At 41.8% G+C, this 19,136-nt stretch overlaps 1 protein-coding gene across 7 annotated transcripts in view; it reads left to right on the top strand.

Moving 5' to 3' along the window:
* CNTNAP2 (contactin associated protein 2) overlaps window positions 1-19,136 on the top strand; it is a 2,322,173-nt gene that overhangs the window by 1,898,571 nt on the left and 404,466 nt on the right. For all 7 annotated transcript variants that reach the window (XM_086398240.1, XM_086398242.1, XM_086398243.1 and 4 more), the window contains one exon: window positions 8,519-8,646. In XM_086398240.1, the coding sequence (XP_086254366.1) occupies window positions 8,519-8,646 (128 nt within the window). The remainder of the gene's footprint in view (window positions 1-8,518; window positions 8,647-19,136) is intronic.

The raw sequence follows: 19,136 nt of genomic DNA, 5'->3' as shown, positions 1-19,136 counted from the left end.
ACCAAAATATATATAACTTACCTATGTAAAGAAACAATGGCCCAGATAAATGTAGTAACTTACTTTTACATAGACTCACCATCAGACTCCTATCTTTAAGATTTAATTATTTCTGCTGTATTAATTATATATGAAACGTCTAATTGAATACTACTTTCTAAAGAAAAAATAAAACTTCAATTACAGAAAAGAAATAATGAAAGTGTTACAAGAGCTTTCAAGGAACTCCAATTATAAGAAAGATCTCTTTCTCATTTCTTAGCGTTGTTAGTCAGCACATACTGAAGACTATTGTAGGACTGTGCCTAGTTGACTTCTATGTTTATTCATGTATTTGTTCAGTCATGAAACATGCGGAATGAGCCACTTCTAGCTACACTAGAATTTGGTTTATAAAGTTGCAGGAGACAATATATCTGGCCTCAGGGAACTTGCATTCCAGAAGGAAAATCAAAAAAGAACAATTTGCATAGAATCCTGAAATGGTTACAAAGGCTTTTTAAGAGATTCTAAACTAAACAGATAATTGTCATGCATTTACAAAAGGCCTAAGCTATTCCCACTGAAAAGGAGTAATTGAATTTGTAATTACTTTCATTTCATAGGGGACATATTCTGGGATTCTAAAGATCTAATTGTGATGGTCGTTTTAATTGCTTTGTAGAAAATACTACTTTACATCCATCGAGGAAAGCGCAATAGTCAATGGAGACTGAGGACACCATTAGAAGTATTTTTAAAGTTCGACTTTATTGTGTCTTGGGTGGTCCCACACGGCATGGCTTAGTTTCATTGAGTTAGACAAGGCTGTGGTCCGTGTGATCAGATTGGCTAGTTTTCTGTGATTATGGTTTCAGTGTGTCTGCCCTCTGATGCCCTCTTGCAACACCTACCGTCTTACTTGGGTTTCTCTTACCTTGGTGGTGGGATATCTCTTCACGGCTGCTCCAGCAAAGCACAGCTGCTGCTCCTTACCTTGGACCAGACCACCTGACCTGCCTCTGGAGAAACCTATATGCAGGTCAGGAAGCAACAGTTAGAACTGGACATGGAACAACAGACTGGTTCCACATAGGAAAAGGAGTACATCAAAGCTGTATATTGTCACCCTGCTTATTTAACTTCTATGCAGAGTACATCGTGAGAAATGCTGGGCTGGAAGAAGCACAAGCTGGAATCAAGATTGCCTGGAGAAATATCAGTAACCTCAGATATGCAGATGACACCACCCTTATGGCAGAAAGTGAAGAGGAACTAAAAAGCCTCTTGATGAAAGTGAAAGAGGAGAGTGAAAAAGTTGGCTTAAAGCTCAAGATTCAGAAAACGAAGATCATGGTATCTGGGCCCATCACTTCATGGCAAATAGATGGGGAAACAGTGGAAACAGTGTCAGACTTTATTTTTCTGGGCTCCAAAATCACTGCAGATGGTGACTGCAGCCATGAAATTAAAAGACGCTTACTCCTTGGAAGGAAAGTTATGACCAACCTAGATAGCATGTTAAAAAGCAGAGACATTACTTTGCCAACAAAGGTCCGTCTAGTCAAGGCTATGGTTTTTCCTGTGGTCATGTATGGATGTGAGAGTTGGACTGTGAAGAAAGCTGAGCACCGAAGAATTGATGCTTTTGAACTGTGGTGTTGGAGAAGACTCTTGAAAGTCCCTTGGACTACAAGAAGATCCAACCAGTCCATTCTGAAGGAGATCAGCCCTGGGATTTCTTTGGAAGGAATGATGCTAAAGCTGAAACTCCAGTACTTTGGCCACCTCATGCGAAGAGTTGACTCATTTGAAAAGACCCTGATGCTGGGAGGGATCAGGGGCAGGAGGATAAGGGGATGACAGAGGATGAGATGGCTGGATGGCATCACCGACTTCGATGAACATAAGTCTGAGTGAACTCCAGGAGTTGGTGATGGACAGGGAGGCCTGGTGTGCTGCGACTCATGGGGTGGCAAAGAGTTGGACACGACTGAGTGACTGAACTGAACTGAACTAATAATATAAAGTATCTTCTCATGTGCTTATTCCCCATTTCTATGTCTCTTTTTGTGACATCCTCTGTAGCTAAATCTTTGGCTTCCTGGATTCTTCCAGAAATTTCTACCTTAGGTGATTCTGTGATGGGAATACGTGAAAGTTCACTGACTGTAATTCTATGTGTTTGTTTTAAGTAACCAAGTACTTCTAAAACTTCATAAAGCAGGAGAAATTCTTCTCTGCTAGAATTATGGAACACACTCATAGTGTAGTAACTTTTATAACACCTAGTAGAAAAGCAAGCTTATAATTGCAGAAGCTTAGACTGTTTATTTTCCTTCGGGGTTTTTTGTTTTTGTGTTTTTACTGAGCTGAGGGCAAGACCAATCTGCCTAGGGGCTTGTTTGCTTTCTCAGCAGGAAAAGAAAAGAAGGCAAGGAAAGAGCAGCAGAGTAAGACAGAATTCCTCACAAAAATGAAGTAAAAGAACCATCATGCCAAGTTAGAGAAGAAAATTCTGTAGAATCAAGTTTTCTTTTAATAACAACACTAATAAAAAAACTACAGAAGAGTCTGAGTTCAGGGCCTATTGGAAATGCATGATAGAATTTTTTTAGTGCAACAGATGTAATTAGATTATGCTAACATGATAAATAGTTACTGAATATCTCTCTAAATTAGATTGACCTCGATCGTTAAAGATCATAACTTTCAATGAAGTCTTGTTTTGCTTGCTAAATAATTTTCACGCTGGTGCTAAGATAGAAGTCTTATAGGTGTTTGGAAGGGAGCCTCTTGAGGTCTCAGTTTATTTTCTATCCACTCACACGTCAGTTTCTGAAAGTGGGTTATGCTGCAGGATCACATCAGACGCTTGGTGCTAGTCAAGCCATTTTATTGCCACCTGTGAATTTATTTCTACAACCAATTTGTTTCCAGTGGAGTCGACTGTTTTGTGAGTTTGAAACACAGCTGTTTGTGACTTTAAAATCTCTGGAGCCCTATTTATATCCCTTATCAAAAATGATTGAGAAGGTAACTTTATATATATATATATATATTTTTTTTTTTTTTTCTTCTCAGTTGATTATTCTGTCCTATTTTCTTGGTTTAAGGAGTATCTGAGGGTTATCGCTACAGTAGTCCCTCATCCAAGGTTTTGCTTTATGAGGTTTCAGTTAACCTCAGACAATATGATCTGAAAGTATTAAGTGAAGATTTCAGAAATCAACAATTCAGTTGTTTTAAATTGCACTGTTTTGAGCAGTGTGATGAAATCTGATGACATCCTTCTGCATCCACTTAGAAAGGGAATCAACCCTTTGTCCAGCATGTTCCACTAAGACAGTCACTTATTCGCCTTCTGGGTTATCAGATAGACTGTCATGGTATTGCACTTCTTTTCTTCATTTTACTTAATAATGACCCCAAAGCGCAAGAGTAGCAATGCCGGCAATTCAGATATGCCAAAGAGAAGCCATTAAGTACTGTCGTTAAGTGAAAAGGCAGTGATTTAATAAGGAAAGAAAACCATATCATGAGGTTGCTGAGGTTTATGGTAAGAATGGATCTTCTATCCATGAGATTGTGAAGAAGGAAGAAGAAATGCGTGGTAGTTTTGCTATCACACCTCAAACTGCAAAAGTTATACCACAGTGCTTAGTTAGGATGGAAAAGTTATTAAGATATTGTATGTGTGTGTGAGAGGTCACATTCACATCTTTATAATGCCATCTTGTTATAACTGTCTTATTTTATCATTAGTTGTTAATCCCGTATTGTGCCTCATTCATAAATTAATCTTTATCACAGATATATAGAGTAGGTTAGGTAAAAGCTTTCAAATTGTGATGCTGGAGAAGACTCTTAAAAACTATGCTTTTTCCAGTAGTCACGTATAGATATGAGAGGTGGACTATAAAGAAAGCTGACCACCAAAGAATTGATGCTTTTGAACTGCAGTGATGGAGAAGACTCTTAAGAGTCCCTTGGACTGCAAGGAGATCAGACCAATCAATCCTAAAGGAAATCAGTCCTGAATATTCATTTGAAGGACTGATGCTGAAGCTGAAACTCCAATCCTTTGCCACCTGATGCAAAGAACTGACTCATTAGAAAAGCCCCTGATGCTGGGAAAGATTGAGGGCAGGAGGAGAAGGGGATGACAGAAGGGGACGACAGAGGATGAGATGGTTGGATGGCATCGCTGACTATGGACGTGAGTTTGAGCAAGCTCTGGGAGCTGGTGATGGACAGGGAGGCCTGGTGTGCTGCAGTCCATGGGGCTGCAAAGAGTCGGACATGACTGAGTGACTGAACAGAACTGAGAAGACTCTTGAGAGTTCCTTGGACTGCAAGGAGATCAAACCAGTCAATCTTAAAGGAAATTAACCCTGAATATTCACTGGAAGGACTGATGCTGAAGTTGAAGCTCCAATACTTTGGCCTTGTGATGCAAAGAGATGACTCATTTTAAAATACCTTGATGCTGGGAAAGATTGAAGGCAAAAGGAGAAGAGGGTAGTAGAGGATGGGGTGGTTGGATGGCATCACCGACTCAATGGACATGAATTTGAGCAAACTCCGGGAGATAGTAGGACAGGGAAGCCTGGCATGCTGCAGTCCATGGAGTTTCAAAAAGTCAGATATAACTTAACAACTGAACAACACAGGAAAAAGCATAGTACATATAGGGTTCAGTACTATCCATGGTTCCAGCCATCCACTGCGGGTCTTGGAACATATCCCTGAGGCTAAGGGGGATTTGTGTATTAGCTGAATTGTAACCTTTTGTAAACTTCTATGTACCACTAAAGATGGTGATTAGTTTGGGGCCTGGGGTAGTTCTAGATCACTTTTACTAAGTATGTTGATGGTGCCGGGGATGTTTGTGAATATAACATTACAGATACCTTTGAATTTACTAATTATAAATAATTTTCTCATTTCAAGATAGCTAAGTATATCTTTAAAAGTACATTTTCACTTCACCCGTAAATGAAAATAAAAAGGGTTTTGAATTAACATAGTTGCTTTTTGGTTCTGTTTTGCTTTTCCTCTCCATCCCCCGCCCCTTGGAAAATCCTTGATTAGGATCCAGATAATCTAGAACTGAATCCAGATTCTATGATCATTGAGCTGGTGACCTTGGTCAAGATAAATTATCTGATTCTCTTCAGTTAAATGGGGATAATGATGCCTCTGTGGAAGAATTGATTTCAGATTAAATGTTGTCTACAAGAAACAGTATAGTGTACACAGGTGCTCAGTGGTAGATACCCTATTGTTATTGTTTCCTATGAATTAGAGCAGTGTTCCTATTTTTGATCCTTTTCCTATTTTTTGAAAATTTTGAATACATGTTTATAAATAAGTATAAAAATAAGACATAGGTTTGGTGAATTAACATTTTATGTTCAATATAAAACAAAATTTTTAAAAATGATATAAAGTTGACATTAATATTTTTTCTAAAATAGCAATAGAAATTAATAGTGTTTTCCTTTAATAGATTTTATAACTGTGATGTGATTAAATACATACTATTTTATATAATCTTGAGTTACTAATTTGAAGATCTGCCTCTCTTTTTTTTTTTTTTAATTTTGACACTTGACTTTATTGGCTTTCACAGTTGAAAAATATTACTTCAAGGTGCATATAACAAACTAGATAAAAGTATATTTCCAAATGAATCATGATGTTGATTTTTCAGCTTTATTGACCAGGAATGCAAAGGTTTTGATAAAATGTAGTAAATTTCTATCATCTCTGAGTCAGTTTTATTTGCAAAGTAATTGGTTAATGACCCATTTCAGTATTATAAAATAAGTCCAAAATCCATTGGAACTCCACATTTACCAATTTATTACATATATTTTAAAACTATGTGTCCAAGTTGTAGAAGTATATAGATATGTAAATTCTTATGAAATTATGCACATATCAATTTTGGCAATAATATTACATAATGATTGGAATATTTCCAAACATTTGTTTTCAAACTACTCTTTTATTAGCACAAGATTTGTTATAAAATAGTCACTTTCTCATTCATCATAAATGAACTGACAATGCGAAGTATCAGGTAAAGATGTTGAGCATCCTGACATGTGACGCTCACGTAGTGCAACCTCAATCAAAACATTGATTATTAATAAGTTCTAAGTTATTTCTCACTACCAGAGTGAATAATGTCAGCTTAAATTTTTTCCCCCACCTCAAAGAGTCTCATGCCCCTTCCCTAACGTACACTCAACTGTGGGATAAGTTGCACATTAGGCCCCCCTGATTATCAGTGGGATATTTGATCAATCAGTTCCCAAAGGAAAAATGGATACTGATGATTTGGAGTAAGAGCTGACAACATTTTCTTAAAGGGCCAGACAAATATTTTAGGCATTGAGGGCCACATGGTCTCTATCACAGCTACTCAACTCTGTCGATGTAACCTGGAGACACCATAGACGATTTGTAAAAAGGAAAGAAAACTTAAAAAGAAAAAATTTTTAATTTTTTAAAAAATTAAAAGTTTTGTTTCAGTAAAATTTTACATATGGACACTGACTTTGATTTTTATGTAATTTTCATATGGCATAAAATATTGCTCTGCTTTGGATTTCTTTTCAACTGTTTAAAACAAATTTTAAATAGCTTATGGTCAATCCCAGAAAAAGGAACAAGATTAATTTTTCTCAGATCTTAGCTTGCAGATCCCTTACTTAGATGATAATGAACTTGTAGAGAATCTCAGCCTGACATTCCACAGGAATGTACATAGTTCCAGTAGACTGTCAAATGATAAGGGTGTTTGCATTTATTGTCCCTTAAGAAACCCTAAATATGAAAATTTAATAGCAAAGACTTTCTTCCCTCTCTGACATAATATTAACTGATAGAACTTCTAATATAAGGAGTGAAAGTGTTAGTCACTCAGTCATGTCCAACTCTTTTGTGACTCCGTGGACTGTAGCCCACCAGGCTCCTCTGTCCATGGAATTCTCCAGGCAAGAATGCTGGAGTGGGTAGCCACTCCCTTCTCCAGGGGATCTTCCTGATCCAGGGACTGAACCCAGGTCTTCTGCATTGCAGGCAGATTCTTTACTGTCTGAGTCACCAGGAGGTGGGCTTACAAATTATTTGAGGCTGGATCATCAGTAGCTGCAATGTCAGTAAGAGCCACAGTGCTTTTCTGCATGATCTTGTTCTCATTTGATTAAAAAAAAAAAAAAAAAAGTTAACTTTATTTTGGAAATACTGACATAACCAAAGCAGTGGAAAATAAACTTGTTTGGGGTCCACTGGCTAAATTCTGACTCCTTCCTGGGTTTCTGTGGGTCCTGACACATGAAGGAGCATGGGTTTGGTGACATTCTAGAGAGTCAGAGGAGCCAGCAACTGCTCCTAACAGCACAGCATTTTGGAGGCAGGTTTCCAAGTTTGGTTCTCCTCAATTGCCAGCAAGAGATGCAACTGGTAGATCTTTCACCTGACTACTGAACTCTCTCTCTCATTCTTCCATCATCCAAAATCAGTTGTCTCTCCTGTGATCAGTTGTACATACAGTTTCAAAATTCTCATTTACATTTAGGCTGAACAGTGCACAAAATCATGCAAAAAGATAAATCTGTGGAATGACTTGATCCTGTTGCGCGCCTCCCAGCCATCCAGCCCCAAGTCAGGGGATCTCTCAGCCACAGCAGTACAAAAAGAGGATGAGGGCCAGGCATTTCCTATCAAGGTAAAATCTGTCCTACCGCATAACTCACTTGGGCTCCATCCCCAAGGACATCTCCTGTATTTCTATGCTGCATCCTAGAGTCAGTGCTTTACAACTGGCCTTGCCCTCTCCCTCCATTTAGGGTGGGTACAGGGTTGAGTTAGGAGACCTGAAACAAGATAACAATATAAGCATAAACAGGAGGAGAAATCCAAGAAAAAAGCCAAGTTGGGCTTGCCTCTAAACTCCACTCCTCATTACAGATGGAAATAGACACTTAGTGAGCACCTGCTCTGTGTTGGAAACTTAAAAGTCTTTTTCGTTGTTAATAAACAAGAAGAGATGAAGGAACAAAAAGTGTCTCTTATTTAGCTGATGCACAGCAGGAAAGAAAGCAATTAAGGAGACAAGGGTATTTTTTTTAATAGGGCTTTGTTTCTCATTTTATGCAAGAGATCTCGTTGACTTTGTTGAACTTTTGATTCCATGACAGCAGCAAACTCTGCACACACGCTCAGGTGTTGTGAGTGCTTCAAGCAATGTGATAGTCTACACTCAGCCTGAAACAGTATGGTGTGTCCTGGTTGTGACTCCGGAAAGCAGGGCATCGGTTCTGTTTTCCAGAAAGCAAAGAGGCCACAGTTGCTTCTGAGCCGTGAGTTGCAAAACCACCAAGTGGAAGAGAGGAACAACTCGTTAACTGTGGTTCTCTGAGCAGTTATTGGAACGTGGTCATTTGTCGAACAACTTAAACAATAATCAGAAAAGATGTGCTTCTAACGTAGCCTCCTCATGTGTTTGTCTTTCCTTGTGATTCAGGAGAAAGGATGCTGGTTTCTTATCCTACAAAGATCACCTGCCAGTCAGCCAGGTGGTGGTTGGAGATACCGACCGGCAAGGCTCAGAAGCCAAGCTGAGTGTGGGTCCCCTGCGCTGCCAAGGAGACAGTAAGTGTGCCTGCGGTGGCGGCTTGCACCTTCTTATCAATTTTAAATAGTGTTTCCCAGCAAATCAGAGGTTGGCAGAAAAACAGATTGCTCTTTGGTATAAACAGAGCCAAATAGAGGGCTAAGTAGACCTTAATACATAGAGGAGGGTGACAGCTATAAAGTCTCCAGTATAGGAGCCTAGATCTGGGCATACAGTGTGGACATTCATCTTTCTTGTATATTTGTAGGTAACGACTGTGCTACCTAAGTTTATGGTGATATAAGTAGCAATGCTAACAGCATAAGCAGCACTCAACAGCTGTGATTCCACTGAGTGCTGCTGTTAATGCCATTAGCATGACTATTTATATCACCATAAACTCAGTTTATGGTGATATAAATAGTCACATTATGGCTTAATGTATCATTGTAAACTCGGATTATGGTCATATAAAGTTTGACATTATTGCTATCAAGTTTCATCATCATCAGAGCTTGATGGTCCCTTGTAAGCCAAAGAGTGTTTCTGTAACTACATCTTGCTTTCGAGTTTCGGCACCACAGAAAGGAATTTGGGGCTGCAGGAAGTCAGGGAGTGAGAGCAATGATCCCACCTAATTAAGGGTACCATAAGGATTTTATGCTGCCTGATACCCTCCAGTGTGCTTTATTGTAGTCAGAGGGAGATGGTGACAGGTTGCTATGGGGATTCTGCGATGAGCATCCTGGGTCTCATTTCCCCTCTTCTTGTCGGCACACGGGATTTGGGCAACTCTTCCGGGAGTTCTGTGCTTTTGTGATTGTGCGCAGGGCATCAGGAGACCTGGATTCTGTTCCCTGGGTAACTCACTTGCCTGGAGACCTCAGGCAGATCCCTCTGTTTTTCTCAGCTGTGGTGCTGAGAATTCCACCCGCATCCCAACTTCTCCTGAGGAGGCCATAAAAATTTTAGTGCCCGGATCTGGAGTCCTCCTAGCAAAGCATTTTGTGAGATGGACTGTTATTACCGCTTCCATAAATCAAGGGAGAATTAGAACTACTCAATATAATAAATTATTGCATCCACTCAAGGAGGTGTCCTAAGGAATGTAACGATGCATGCTCAGCTGCTTACTGCTTAGTACATCGAGGCTGTCAGCAATTAAACCACACGATGTTCCAGATACAAAGGAGAGATGGAGCCTGTTCTGATTTTTCTCTTCTTGCATGCAGAAAATGAATATGCTATCCTTAAAATTAAATTGGTCAAAAGAACTTTATCATGCATTTACTAGACAATAATACTTCTTTTGTCTAGTCAAGTTTAACAGAACTGTATGATAAGAAATTAGTTTCAACTGCTTAAAAAAAAGATATTGACATAAAATAATAATATCAGATCAGATCAGGTCAGTTCAGATCAGTCGCTCAGTCGTGTCCGACTCTTTGTTACCCCATGAATCGCAGCACACCAGGCCTCCCTGTCCATCACCAACTTCCAGAGTTCACTCAGGCTCACGTCCATCGAGTCAGTGATGCCATCCAGCCATCTCATCCTCTGTCATCCCCTTCTCCTCCTGCCCCCAATCCCTCCCAGCATCAGAGTCTTTTCCAATGCGAGGAGTCAACTCTTCACATGAGGTGGCCAAAGTACTGGAATTTCAGCTTTAGCATCATTCCTTCCAAAGAAATCTCAGGGCTGATCTCCTTCATAGATGCATTTTAAACATATTTTGAGAGATGGATTGTAGTGTCATGCTCAAAATAAGCAGGTTCTCATGTGCTGGCCAGTGAAAGTCAGTTTCTAAATTTTGTCATAATTACTCATTAATATATAAAGATATTCTCACTTATCAATTCTAATCATGAAGTTAGCCTTGAATTAGATAAGGGGTTCCCCTTAAGTAATGGATTAGCTCAATATAGTTATGAAATCCAGCTTCTGCAGATTTTTGTTACCATTCTTAAAGACAAGATCCCAGCTACATTAGATAGTATATGTGGGAGTATATTAACAGTTTATAGCTAATATTAGCATGTTTTCTCATACTAAATCAGTCCTCAGGAAGAATTTATTTAAGTGTCTGCTATTTATCTAGCACTTTACTAGGTGATCTGTGAATTTAAAAAAAAAAAAAGTCATGTTTTGTGAAAAGCACATACAAAAGTATTGGAAAACACAAAATGTTTGATAATTTAATGGATTTGTGATATAAAAGTATTGCAGCTGATGTTGAAGAAAGAAGTGATACATGTTTCAGGAAGACTTTATATTTAGACGGGGAAATAGCAGAAGTCTGGTGGTCAGTGTTCATTTGCATTTTTCTCCCAAGGCTGTTGCTCTTAGAAACATTCTTAGGACGGTTGATAGACAAGGAGCTGTCCTGTTCACTGACACCGTATGGCCTCCAGCTTCTTGTAGGACTGCAGCTTCATCAGTACTTCTTAATTCATATTTTACCTGATATTTCATGCAAACAGAAGCACAGTGAATCTTTAATTGCAATTATGTGGAATATTTTTGTGTCCGAGAGAGAGAAATCTTCGGTTTTTGCAGGCAACGGGCCATATTCCATACTTCGTACCTGAATTGCCAGGTAGCAGTTAGCAGTTTTGATGTCCACCTTCCTTTTCAGAATGTTCTAACGTGGACACAGTAATGATAAAGTGCCCACATCATAGCATTTCCCAGATTTCACACATGTGTGGTTTCCTTGGATACAGCCCCCCTGTGAGCTGGGTAAGGTAAATATTAGCCTTTCTGTTTTACAAATGAACAAAATATTTCTTTGAAAATGTCATTTAAGCAACAAACTTCTGTGCCCCCTCACAGCCTCTGTGAGGCTCCCAGAGGAAAGACAGAGCAGAGAATATACACAGCTTCCTCTGCACAAGGTCAGGCTGGTTTCCTTGTCTCCATTCGCATCTCTAAGTTTACGGCAGAAATTAAATTGTTTAAAATATATGTCATCTGGGTCTCTCCCCACCCGCATCCAGTTACCAATACTGCGTGAATGTTGGAATTAAATTCTAATTTGTATAACTTGAAAAGTGACATCGTACATATATCCTCTTGTTTGTAGAGATTAACTCTGTGTCATTTACTGAAGTCTGTGCCAAGCTACAGTTTAAAAAACCAAATCTGCTGCTGAGCAATGTCTGTCTCTATTTGAGGACCTGAATGATGACAGCCCTCAGAAGCTGTCTCTTGAATTAGGTCTGGTTCTATCCCCCTAGTCTTAGAGAATGAAACAATTTTTGTGGGCTCTGACCAACCGTTTCGGCAGCTTCAGTTGATTTCATCATGCCTGCTGAGTTTCATTTTTACTTTGATTCATCTGAACTCATAGACCCATATAATCAAAATGCTAAGAAAAATCAGTGAATTTCAGAATCTGCTGCATTTCCCATATAGCACTGTAAAATGCTAATACCCTCAGACTTTGGTGTCTTCTTATTCAAACACATTTAAATGGAAACCTCAAATCTAAATGAAACTGAAAGTGTGACTGAGGACAGATGGTCAGCTAAGATAAAAAGTAGCGTAAAATTACAAATCTCCCCCCACCCTAAATCGCACATACTCACCTAGGAGAAACAATGGAGCTATTTAGAGGATGGAAAGGGCTGATAGAATAGAAATTGTTTTCAAATTTAAATATATAATTATTCTTGCAGGAGGTTCCTGAGCTTCTATGGAATTAGTTCAAAAACAAATTATGTCAGGTTTGGGAGGTAGAAATCCTTTTTGTAACTATATATAGTGACTATAATTAATTGTAGAAGGAAAGTACTTGCTAGATAATTGTCTTATTCTCAACCATATGAGGCAAAGAGTCCTCGTATCTCCTATAGGGATACAGGGATTTTAAACAATTAATTAAGAGCAAGTTTATTACAAAAGCAAGTGTTTTGAATACACTTGGGTAGAAACAATCAGGAGAACGTGTTACTCAAGGACCTCTGCATGCCAAGTCATTTCAGTCGTGTCCGACTCTTTGCAACCCTATGGACTATAACCCACCAGGCTCCTCTGTCCATGGAACTCTCCAGGCAAGAATACTGGAGTAGGTTGCTGTTTCCTCCTCCAGGGGATCTTCCCAATACAGGGATTAAACCTGGGTCTCTGTGTCTCCTGACTTAGCAGGCAGGTTCTTTACTACTATGGCCACCTGGGAAGCCCCAAGGACCTCTGAGTCCAGGCCAGAAACCCACCTGACTGTCAGCCTGGCAGGCAGAGCGCTGTAGTCACGGTGGACGTTTAAGATGTCAGTTCAGGTTCTTAGAGCTGCAGAGGTGACTCTGAGAGGCCATGAAGAAAAGGTAAGGCAGACACCATCCTATTTAGGGACACTCCGAGGGCAGAGACAACAAAAGAAATAAAGATGATGATGGAGCTTTATCCAAATGACGTGGACACGTGTTCTTTGGGAATGCAATCCTGTGTGCTAGAGATGTGTAAAGGCCACTCTCTACTGTAAGACGTTTATAAACCAGGGCCTTCCCTGGCCATTAACCTTACCAAGAAGGACAGAGCAAGGACTGTATCTAACATGTCATTTCTCCAAAGATAAGACACTTCAGTGGGGGGTTCAAATGAGTGTCATTCCCTGTAAGAGGGCCCCAGGGGCTCAAACAGGCCCTTGTCTTTGCTGTTTCACGCTTGGAAGAGACAAGAAAGGGAAAGGGTCCAGCATGCAAGTGATGCTGGTGGTTTAGTCGCTAAGTCGTGTAGTTGCAACGCCATGGACCGTAGCCCACCAGGCTCCTCTGTCCCTGGGATTTTCTAGGCAAGAATACTGGAGTGGGTAGCCATTTCCTGCTCCAGGGCAATCTTCCCAACCCAAGGATCAAACCTGCATCTCCTGCATTAGCAGGTGGATTCTTTACCACTGAGCCATCAGGGAAGCCCCTGTGCAGGCTGTGAACAAGCACTGTATATTCATTTTCTCCTGATTCTTCCAACATCCTCTATGTGATGATATCTTTGTGTTTTGTACCAAGGAGAAAATAGAATCAGACTTATTGCGTGGTTTGCCAGTAAGAGCTGGAGCCAGGAGATCTGTGTGGTTCCAGAGCAAATTCCAGAATGGATCACATTGGATCACTCTTGTAATTATGTCCTCAGAGGATGCTCTTTTCCTTTCCCCATTTCTTCCTGTGAGATGTAGCTATATGTCCTTGGGTCAAGCACATTTAAAAGCACAAACACAGAATCAGCGACATTCTAGCAGTGGAAGACACTTAGAGATCAGACAGTGCAAATCTCTCAGTTTCCAGACATGGGAGCTTGGCTCCAGGGAGGTTAAGTGACCGAGTCAGGGGCTCCCAGCTTGTTTATGGCAGAGCACATGGAGAGAGAATTTGACAAGAGCCTTCATCTTTAATAATTCCCGGTGGCCAAGATGCATGCTGAGATCCAAAGAGAGAGCTTTGACCTGGAATCCTGACCCCAGGCGCCTGCCCACCAACAGCTAAGTGGAGCACTTAAGGTGGTGCTGAGTGCTTCCTCTTGCCCTACTGTGGGATTAACCGACTGGAAACCTGACAGAAAGCTCAGGGTTGGAGACAGAAAGTTAGTGACTTCAAGATTTTTGTGCTTTGTTCTTACTTCTGGTTCTAGGCAGTTTTTTAGCTGATAGTATCCAACAAGGGGCTTTCCTTGTAGGTCAGTTGGTAAAGAATCTGCCTGCAATGCAGGGCACCTGGGTTCGATTCGTGGGTTGGGAAGATCCCCTGGAGAAGGAAATGGCAACCCACTCCAGTATTCTTGCCTGGAGAATCCCATGGACAGAAGAGCCTGGCGGGCTATAGTGGGACACGACTTAGCAACTAAACCATGACCACCATCCAGCAAGGGGGTTAAAAAAAAGAAGAAAACAGTTATGTGTAGAAACCATTAACTCCTATTTTTTTTTCTTAATGTCCCAGCCTCTGCAGCTATTGCCACCGGCGACTACTGACTGAGAAGCAGGAGTGGCAGTAAGAACTAGCAGAAAGAGTGAAATTTTTAGGATCAAAACCTAGGCTGATTCCCATTAAAGGACTGAACCCTCTGGGCATGTCTGAGGGCAGTTTCAATGACAAAGGCGGCAGAGGCAGAAAGAAGGAAGCTTCTCTCTGGTCTCCAGACTCGGGAGTGATTTTAAATGGTTAGAAGTGGACAGAGCCCTGGGGAAGTGTCAGCTTTCATATTATTTGGCCACTTAGCTTGAACTGCAAATCCACTGTGGAAATGAGCAGTGAAATCAGTTACAGTTTGGGGAGGAAAAAAAGTATTTCTATTTGATAATGCTCTTGTTAAGTCAGTCAGTCGGGTCTGACTCCTTGCCACCCCATGAACTGCAGCACACCGGGCTTCCCTGTCCTTCCCTATCTCCCAGAATTTTCTTAGACTCATGTCCATTGACTCGGTGATGCCATCCAACCATCTCATCCTCTGTTGTCCCCTCTCCTCCTGCCTTCAATCTTTCCCAGCATCAGGGTCTTTTCCAATGAGTCAGCTCTTCGCATCAGGTGGCCAAAGTATCGGAGCTTCAGCTTCAGCATCAGTCCTTCCAATGAATATTCATGGTTGATTTCCTTTAGGATAATAGATGTGATGATATTTGATAATGGATGTGGTATTTGTTTGCATGTGGCTGCCTTTCCAACCCTGCTTGTGTTCAGAGGAATCACCCATCCCCCAGAGGAGATTCGCCAGGCTGAGCAAGTCTCTTCCTTTCTGAACTTGTCACAGGATCCCAGAGGCAGGAGGGACATTGTTCTGTGAATTGAATCCCCATAACTGGGTTCCTCTGCTGAACTTTCCAAGCGATCTCTCTAATCTTCTTACAGAAGAGTGTTAGGCTTGCTCCAATGGTTCTAAGAATGCCTGATGTGGAACATGCTTGGAATCAAGAAAATTACCAGGTGAAACAGTTTCTTATCTGTCCAGTATCTACTCCTGGAATTTAATTCAACCGAACAGGCTTTACTGAGGCAAGTGGGGCATGGCTCCCTTCCCGGATCAGTTTATGCTTTTGTTGGTTTGTTTTTGAAAGTTTTATTTTGTATTGGGGTGTAGCCAATTAACCAAGTTGTGATAGTTTCAGATGAACGGTGAAGGAACTCAAATATACATATCCATTCTCCCCCAAACACCCCTCCCATCCAGGCTGCCACATAACACTAAGCAGAGTTCTATGTTCGTAAAGTAGGTCCTTGTTTGTTATCGCTTATGTTTTATCGAGGGTGACAAGTCTGATGAAGTGGAAATTTGGATGGAAACGTGGATTCTTAGTGGAAGTTTGAAAAAGTTTGGAGGTCTCGAGTATCACTGCTTTCCAAACTTTAATGTGCTCAGAAATCACCTGGGGGTCTTGGTAAAATGCAGGTTTCAATTGAGGAAGTCTGGGCCAGGACTAGAGGTGCCACTGTGCCTGCCGCTGGTTAGTGGTCCGCGCCCTGAGTGGCAGCACTGGAGAGCAGCACGTTGAATAGTGTAGGCTTGGGAATTCTACACGCCTGGCTCCCCATCCTGGCTCCCTCCCTCACCGGCCATGTGCCTTTGAACCAGTTCCTTAACCTCTCTGATCTTCTACTTCCTGCTCACAGCCTTCTCTCAGCTGCAAATGAGAATAATCACAGCTGCATCGCTGCAGTGGTTCTTTTAAACTGAAATTCCCTGCAGCTTTGCACGTGCTCAGCGTTCTCTGACTGTCATCACCTCCATTGTTATTACATTCATCCACTGTGGGAGGAGTGACAAGCCTGCTAACAAGAAAGCTCTGCCCACCTCCCTATCCTCCATCCCACTGTCTTGACCCTTAATTCTTCTCTGCTTTTGGAGAAGATCCACCTTTTCTCATAGCTGAGGGTTGGCACCCAGCGAGTAGCCTCATTCCTGACTGGAGTTGGTGATCACAACCCCTGCTTGGAGCTCAGCTCCCAAAGTGATATCCGTCCACACAAAGAACCTCTTTCCTTCTCTGTCATCGCCCTTGCTGGCAGCAAATGGAAGTCACCCCCTTAGCTTCCTGCCTTCTTCAGAAACTACCCTTGGAAAACCAGGAGGACTCTAGCAAAACATACAAAGAGCCCAATAATGCGCAGGGCTCTCACTGTTCCCAATGACAACCACAAAAGGAGCCTTTCATCCAAGCAGGGAGTCAGTTAACCTTTTCTATAAAAGATCCGCAGGAAGTATTCTAGGCTTTGGGACCACACAGGCTATTAGAACCACTCAGCCCTGCAGTGTGAAAGCTGTTGTTGACAACGTGTAAACAGACGCACGTGGATGGTTAGAACAAAATGTGACTTAGAAAGGAAACAGGCTGGATTTGGCCTGAAGGCCATAGTTTGCTGAACCTCTGACCCAGATTGTAAAAAAAATTTTTTGAAAATTTGGGAAAAAAATGCATAGGACTTGAAAAATATGTGGAACTATGGCAGAATTTTTTTAATGTAGATTTTATCTGGTTTTCAAGCTCAGTCACAGTAACCTGCCAATTCACCCACTGATCAGCTTGAGTAGGGATTCCCCTTCCCTTTACATCCTCATATTTCTGCATGCAGACTTGGATTTCAGCCTAGATTATGTGGTAACTTCTATATATACACTCAGCATTGATCAGAGACATCGTGTGAATGTTCAGTTGCTCAGTCATGTCCAACTCTTTGCGACCCCATGGACCACAGCATGCCAGGCATCCCTGTCCATCACCAACTCCCAGAGATCACCCAAACTCATGTCCATCGAGTCAGTGATGCCATCCGACCATCTCATCCTCTGTCGTCCCCTTCTCCTCCCACCTTCAATCTTTCCCAGCATCAGGGTCTTTTCCAATGAGTCAGCTCTTCACATCAGGTGGCCAAAGTATTGGAGTTTCAGCTTCAACATCAGTCCTTCCAATGAACACTCAGGACTGATCTCCTTTAGGATGGACTGGTTGGACCTCCTTGCAGTCCAAGGGACTCTCAAGAGTCTTCTCCAACACTACAGTTCAAAAGCATCAATTCCTCAGCTCTCAGCTTTCTTTCTAGTCCAACTCTCACATCCATACATGAGTACTGGAAAACCATAGCCTTGACTAGATGGACCTTTGTTGGCAAAGTAATGTCTCTGCTTTAACATGCTGTCTAGGTTGGTCATAACTCTCCTGGAGTGTAGTGAAGTGCAAACTACATTTCTTGCTTTCAAGGCACCTACAACAACATAGGCCCTCCAGAGGGAAGTTCACATTCACCGTTGTAATGCACCTATTATCCAGAGGGTCTTTTCAAAGCTGTAAATCAGACTGTAGCACTTTATGACTTCTACCCATCACTCTTAAGATGCCAACCCTTACCATGGCTAACCTGTCCCACCCTCCAGTCATCCCCAGTTCATCCGTTCCAGCCCCACTGGTCTCATATCTCCAACGTGCTTTGCTTCTTCCCACCTCAAGAACTTGTTCCTGCTGGTTTCCTCTGCCTGGAAATTTCTCCTTGCCGAGCCTCACCTGGGCTACAGGTCTCAGCTGTGATATTAACTCTTCTGAGACTATCTTCCCTTCCCACTCTGTTAACAGTCACCCACACCTCGCCACTCTCCATAGAACTGACCCCTTTCTGAAATTCTCTCTGTGAAGCTACAACAGGACTCTTAACACCAAATGCCTGGCATCAGCATAGATTTCACAGCCCCTAAGAAATCTGCCTTTTCTTCAGACCCCAAGGGCAAGTATAGAGGGGATTCCCAGGCCACCTGTTCTTATGACCACCTGACTACAGATTTAGGGGTTCCCACCATTTCTTTGGGCTCCCCCTAGTGGCACTAGTGGTAAAAGAACCCGCCTGCCAGTGCGGGAGATGTAAGAGATGCAGGTTCAATTCCTGGGTCAAGAAGATCCCCTGGAGGAGGGCACAGCAACCCCCTCCAGTATTCTTGCCTGGAGAATCCCATGGACAGAGGAGCCTGGTGGGCTATGGTCCATAGGATCACAAAGAGTCGAACACAATGGAAGCAACTTAGCATGCGTGCACTATCTCCTCAGGACCAAAGGTTTACTACAATGACTCAGTGAAGTCAGGAAAGCACAACAGTTCAGATGGATGTTTTATTATAGGAGATACAAATCAGGACTGGCTGAAAGGACAGATGCAAGGGGTGAGTTCTGGGAGGGCTGAAAATGCAGAGTCCCTGTGTCTTCTCCTCATGGAGTGGGGCCTGTCACCCTCCAGCGTATCAGTGTGAGTCACTAACCAGGGAAGCTCACCTGAGCTTCAGATGTCCAGATTTTTTTACTGGGGTTTCATTATGTTGGAGAAGGAAATGGTAGCCTACTCCAGCTTTTCTTGCCTGAAAAATTCCATGGACAGAGGACACTGGCAGGGTCAGTCCATGGAGTCGAAAAGAGTCAGATACAACTGAGCACCCATAATGTAGGCTTGGATCAGTAAGTCATTGGCCGCATGAATGAATTCAATCTCCATCTTCCTTTCCTTCTCCTTCATAGAGATGGGGCTGAAACATGGTGGTTCAAAGCCCCGAGCCTCTAATTCCATGA

The sequence above is a fragment of the Bos grunniens genome, chromosome 4 (assembly GCF_055505025.1).
Source record: "Bos grunniens cultivar Pamir isolate PY7600 chromosome 4, Bosgru_T2T1.0, whole genome shotgun sequence".
Taxonomy (NCBI): domain Eukaryota; kingdom Metazoa; phylum Chordata; class Mammalia; order Artiodactyla; family Bovidae; genus Bos; species Bos grunniens.
Note: the sequence above shows the minus strand (reverse complement) of the source record. Positions and strands in the feature narration are given on the sequence as shown.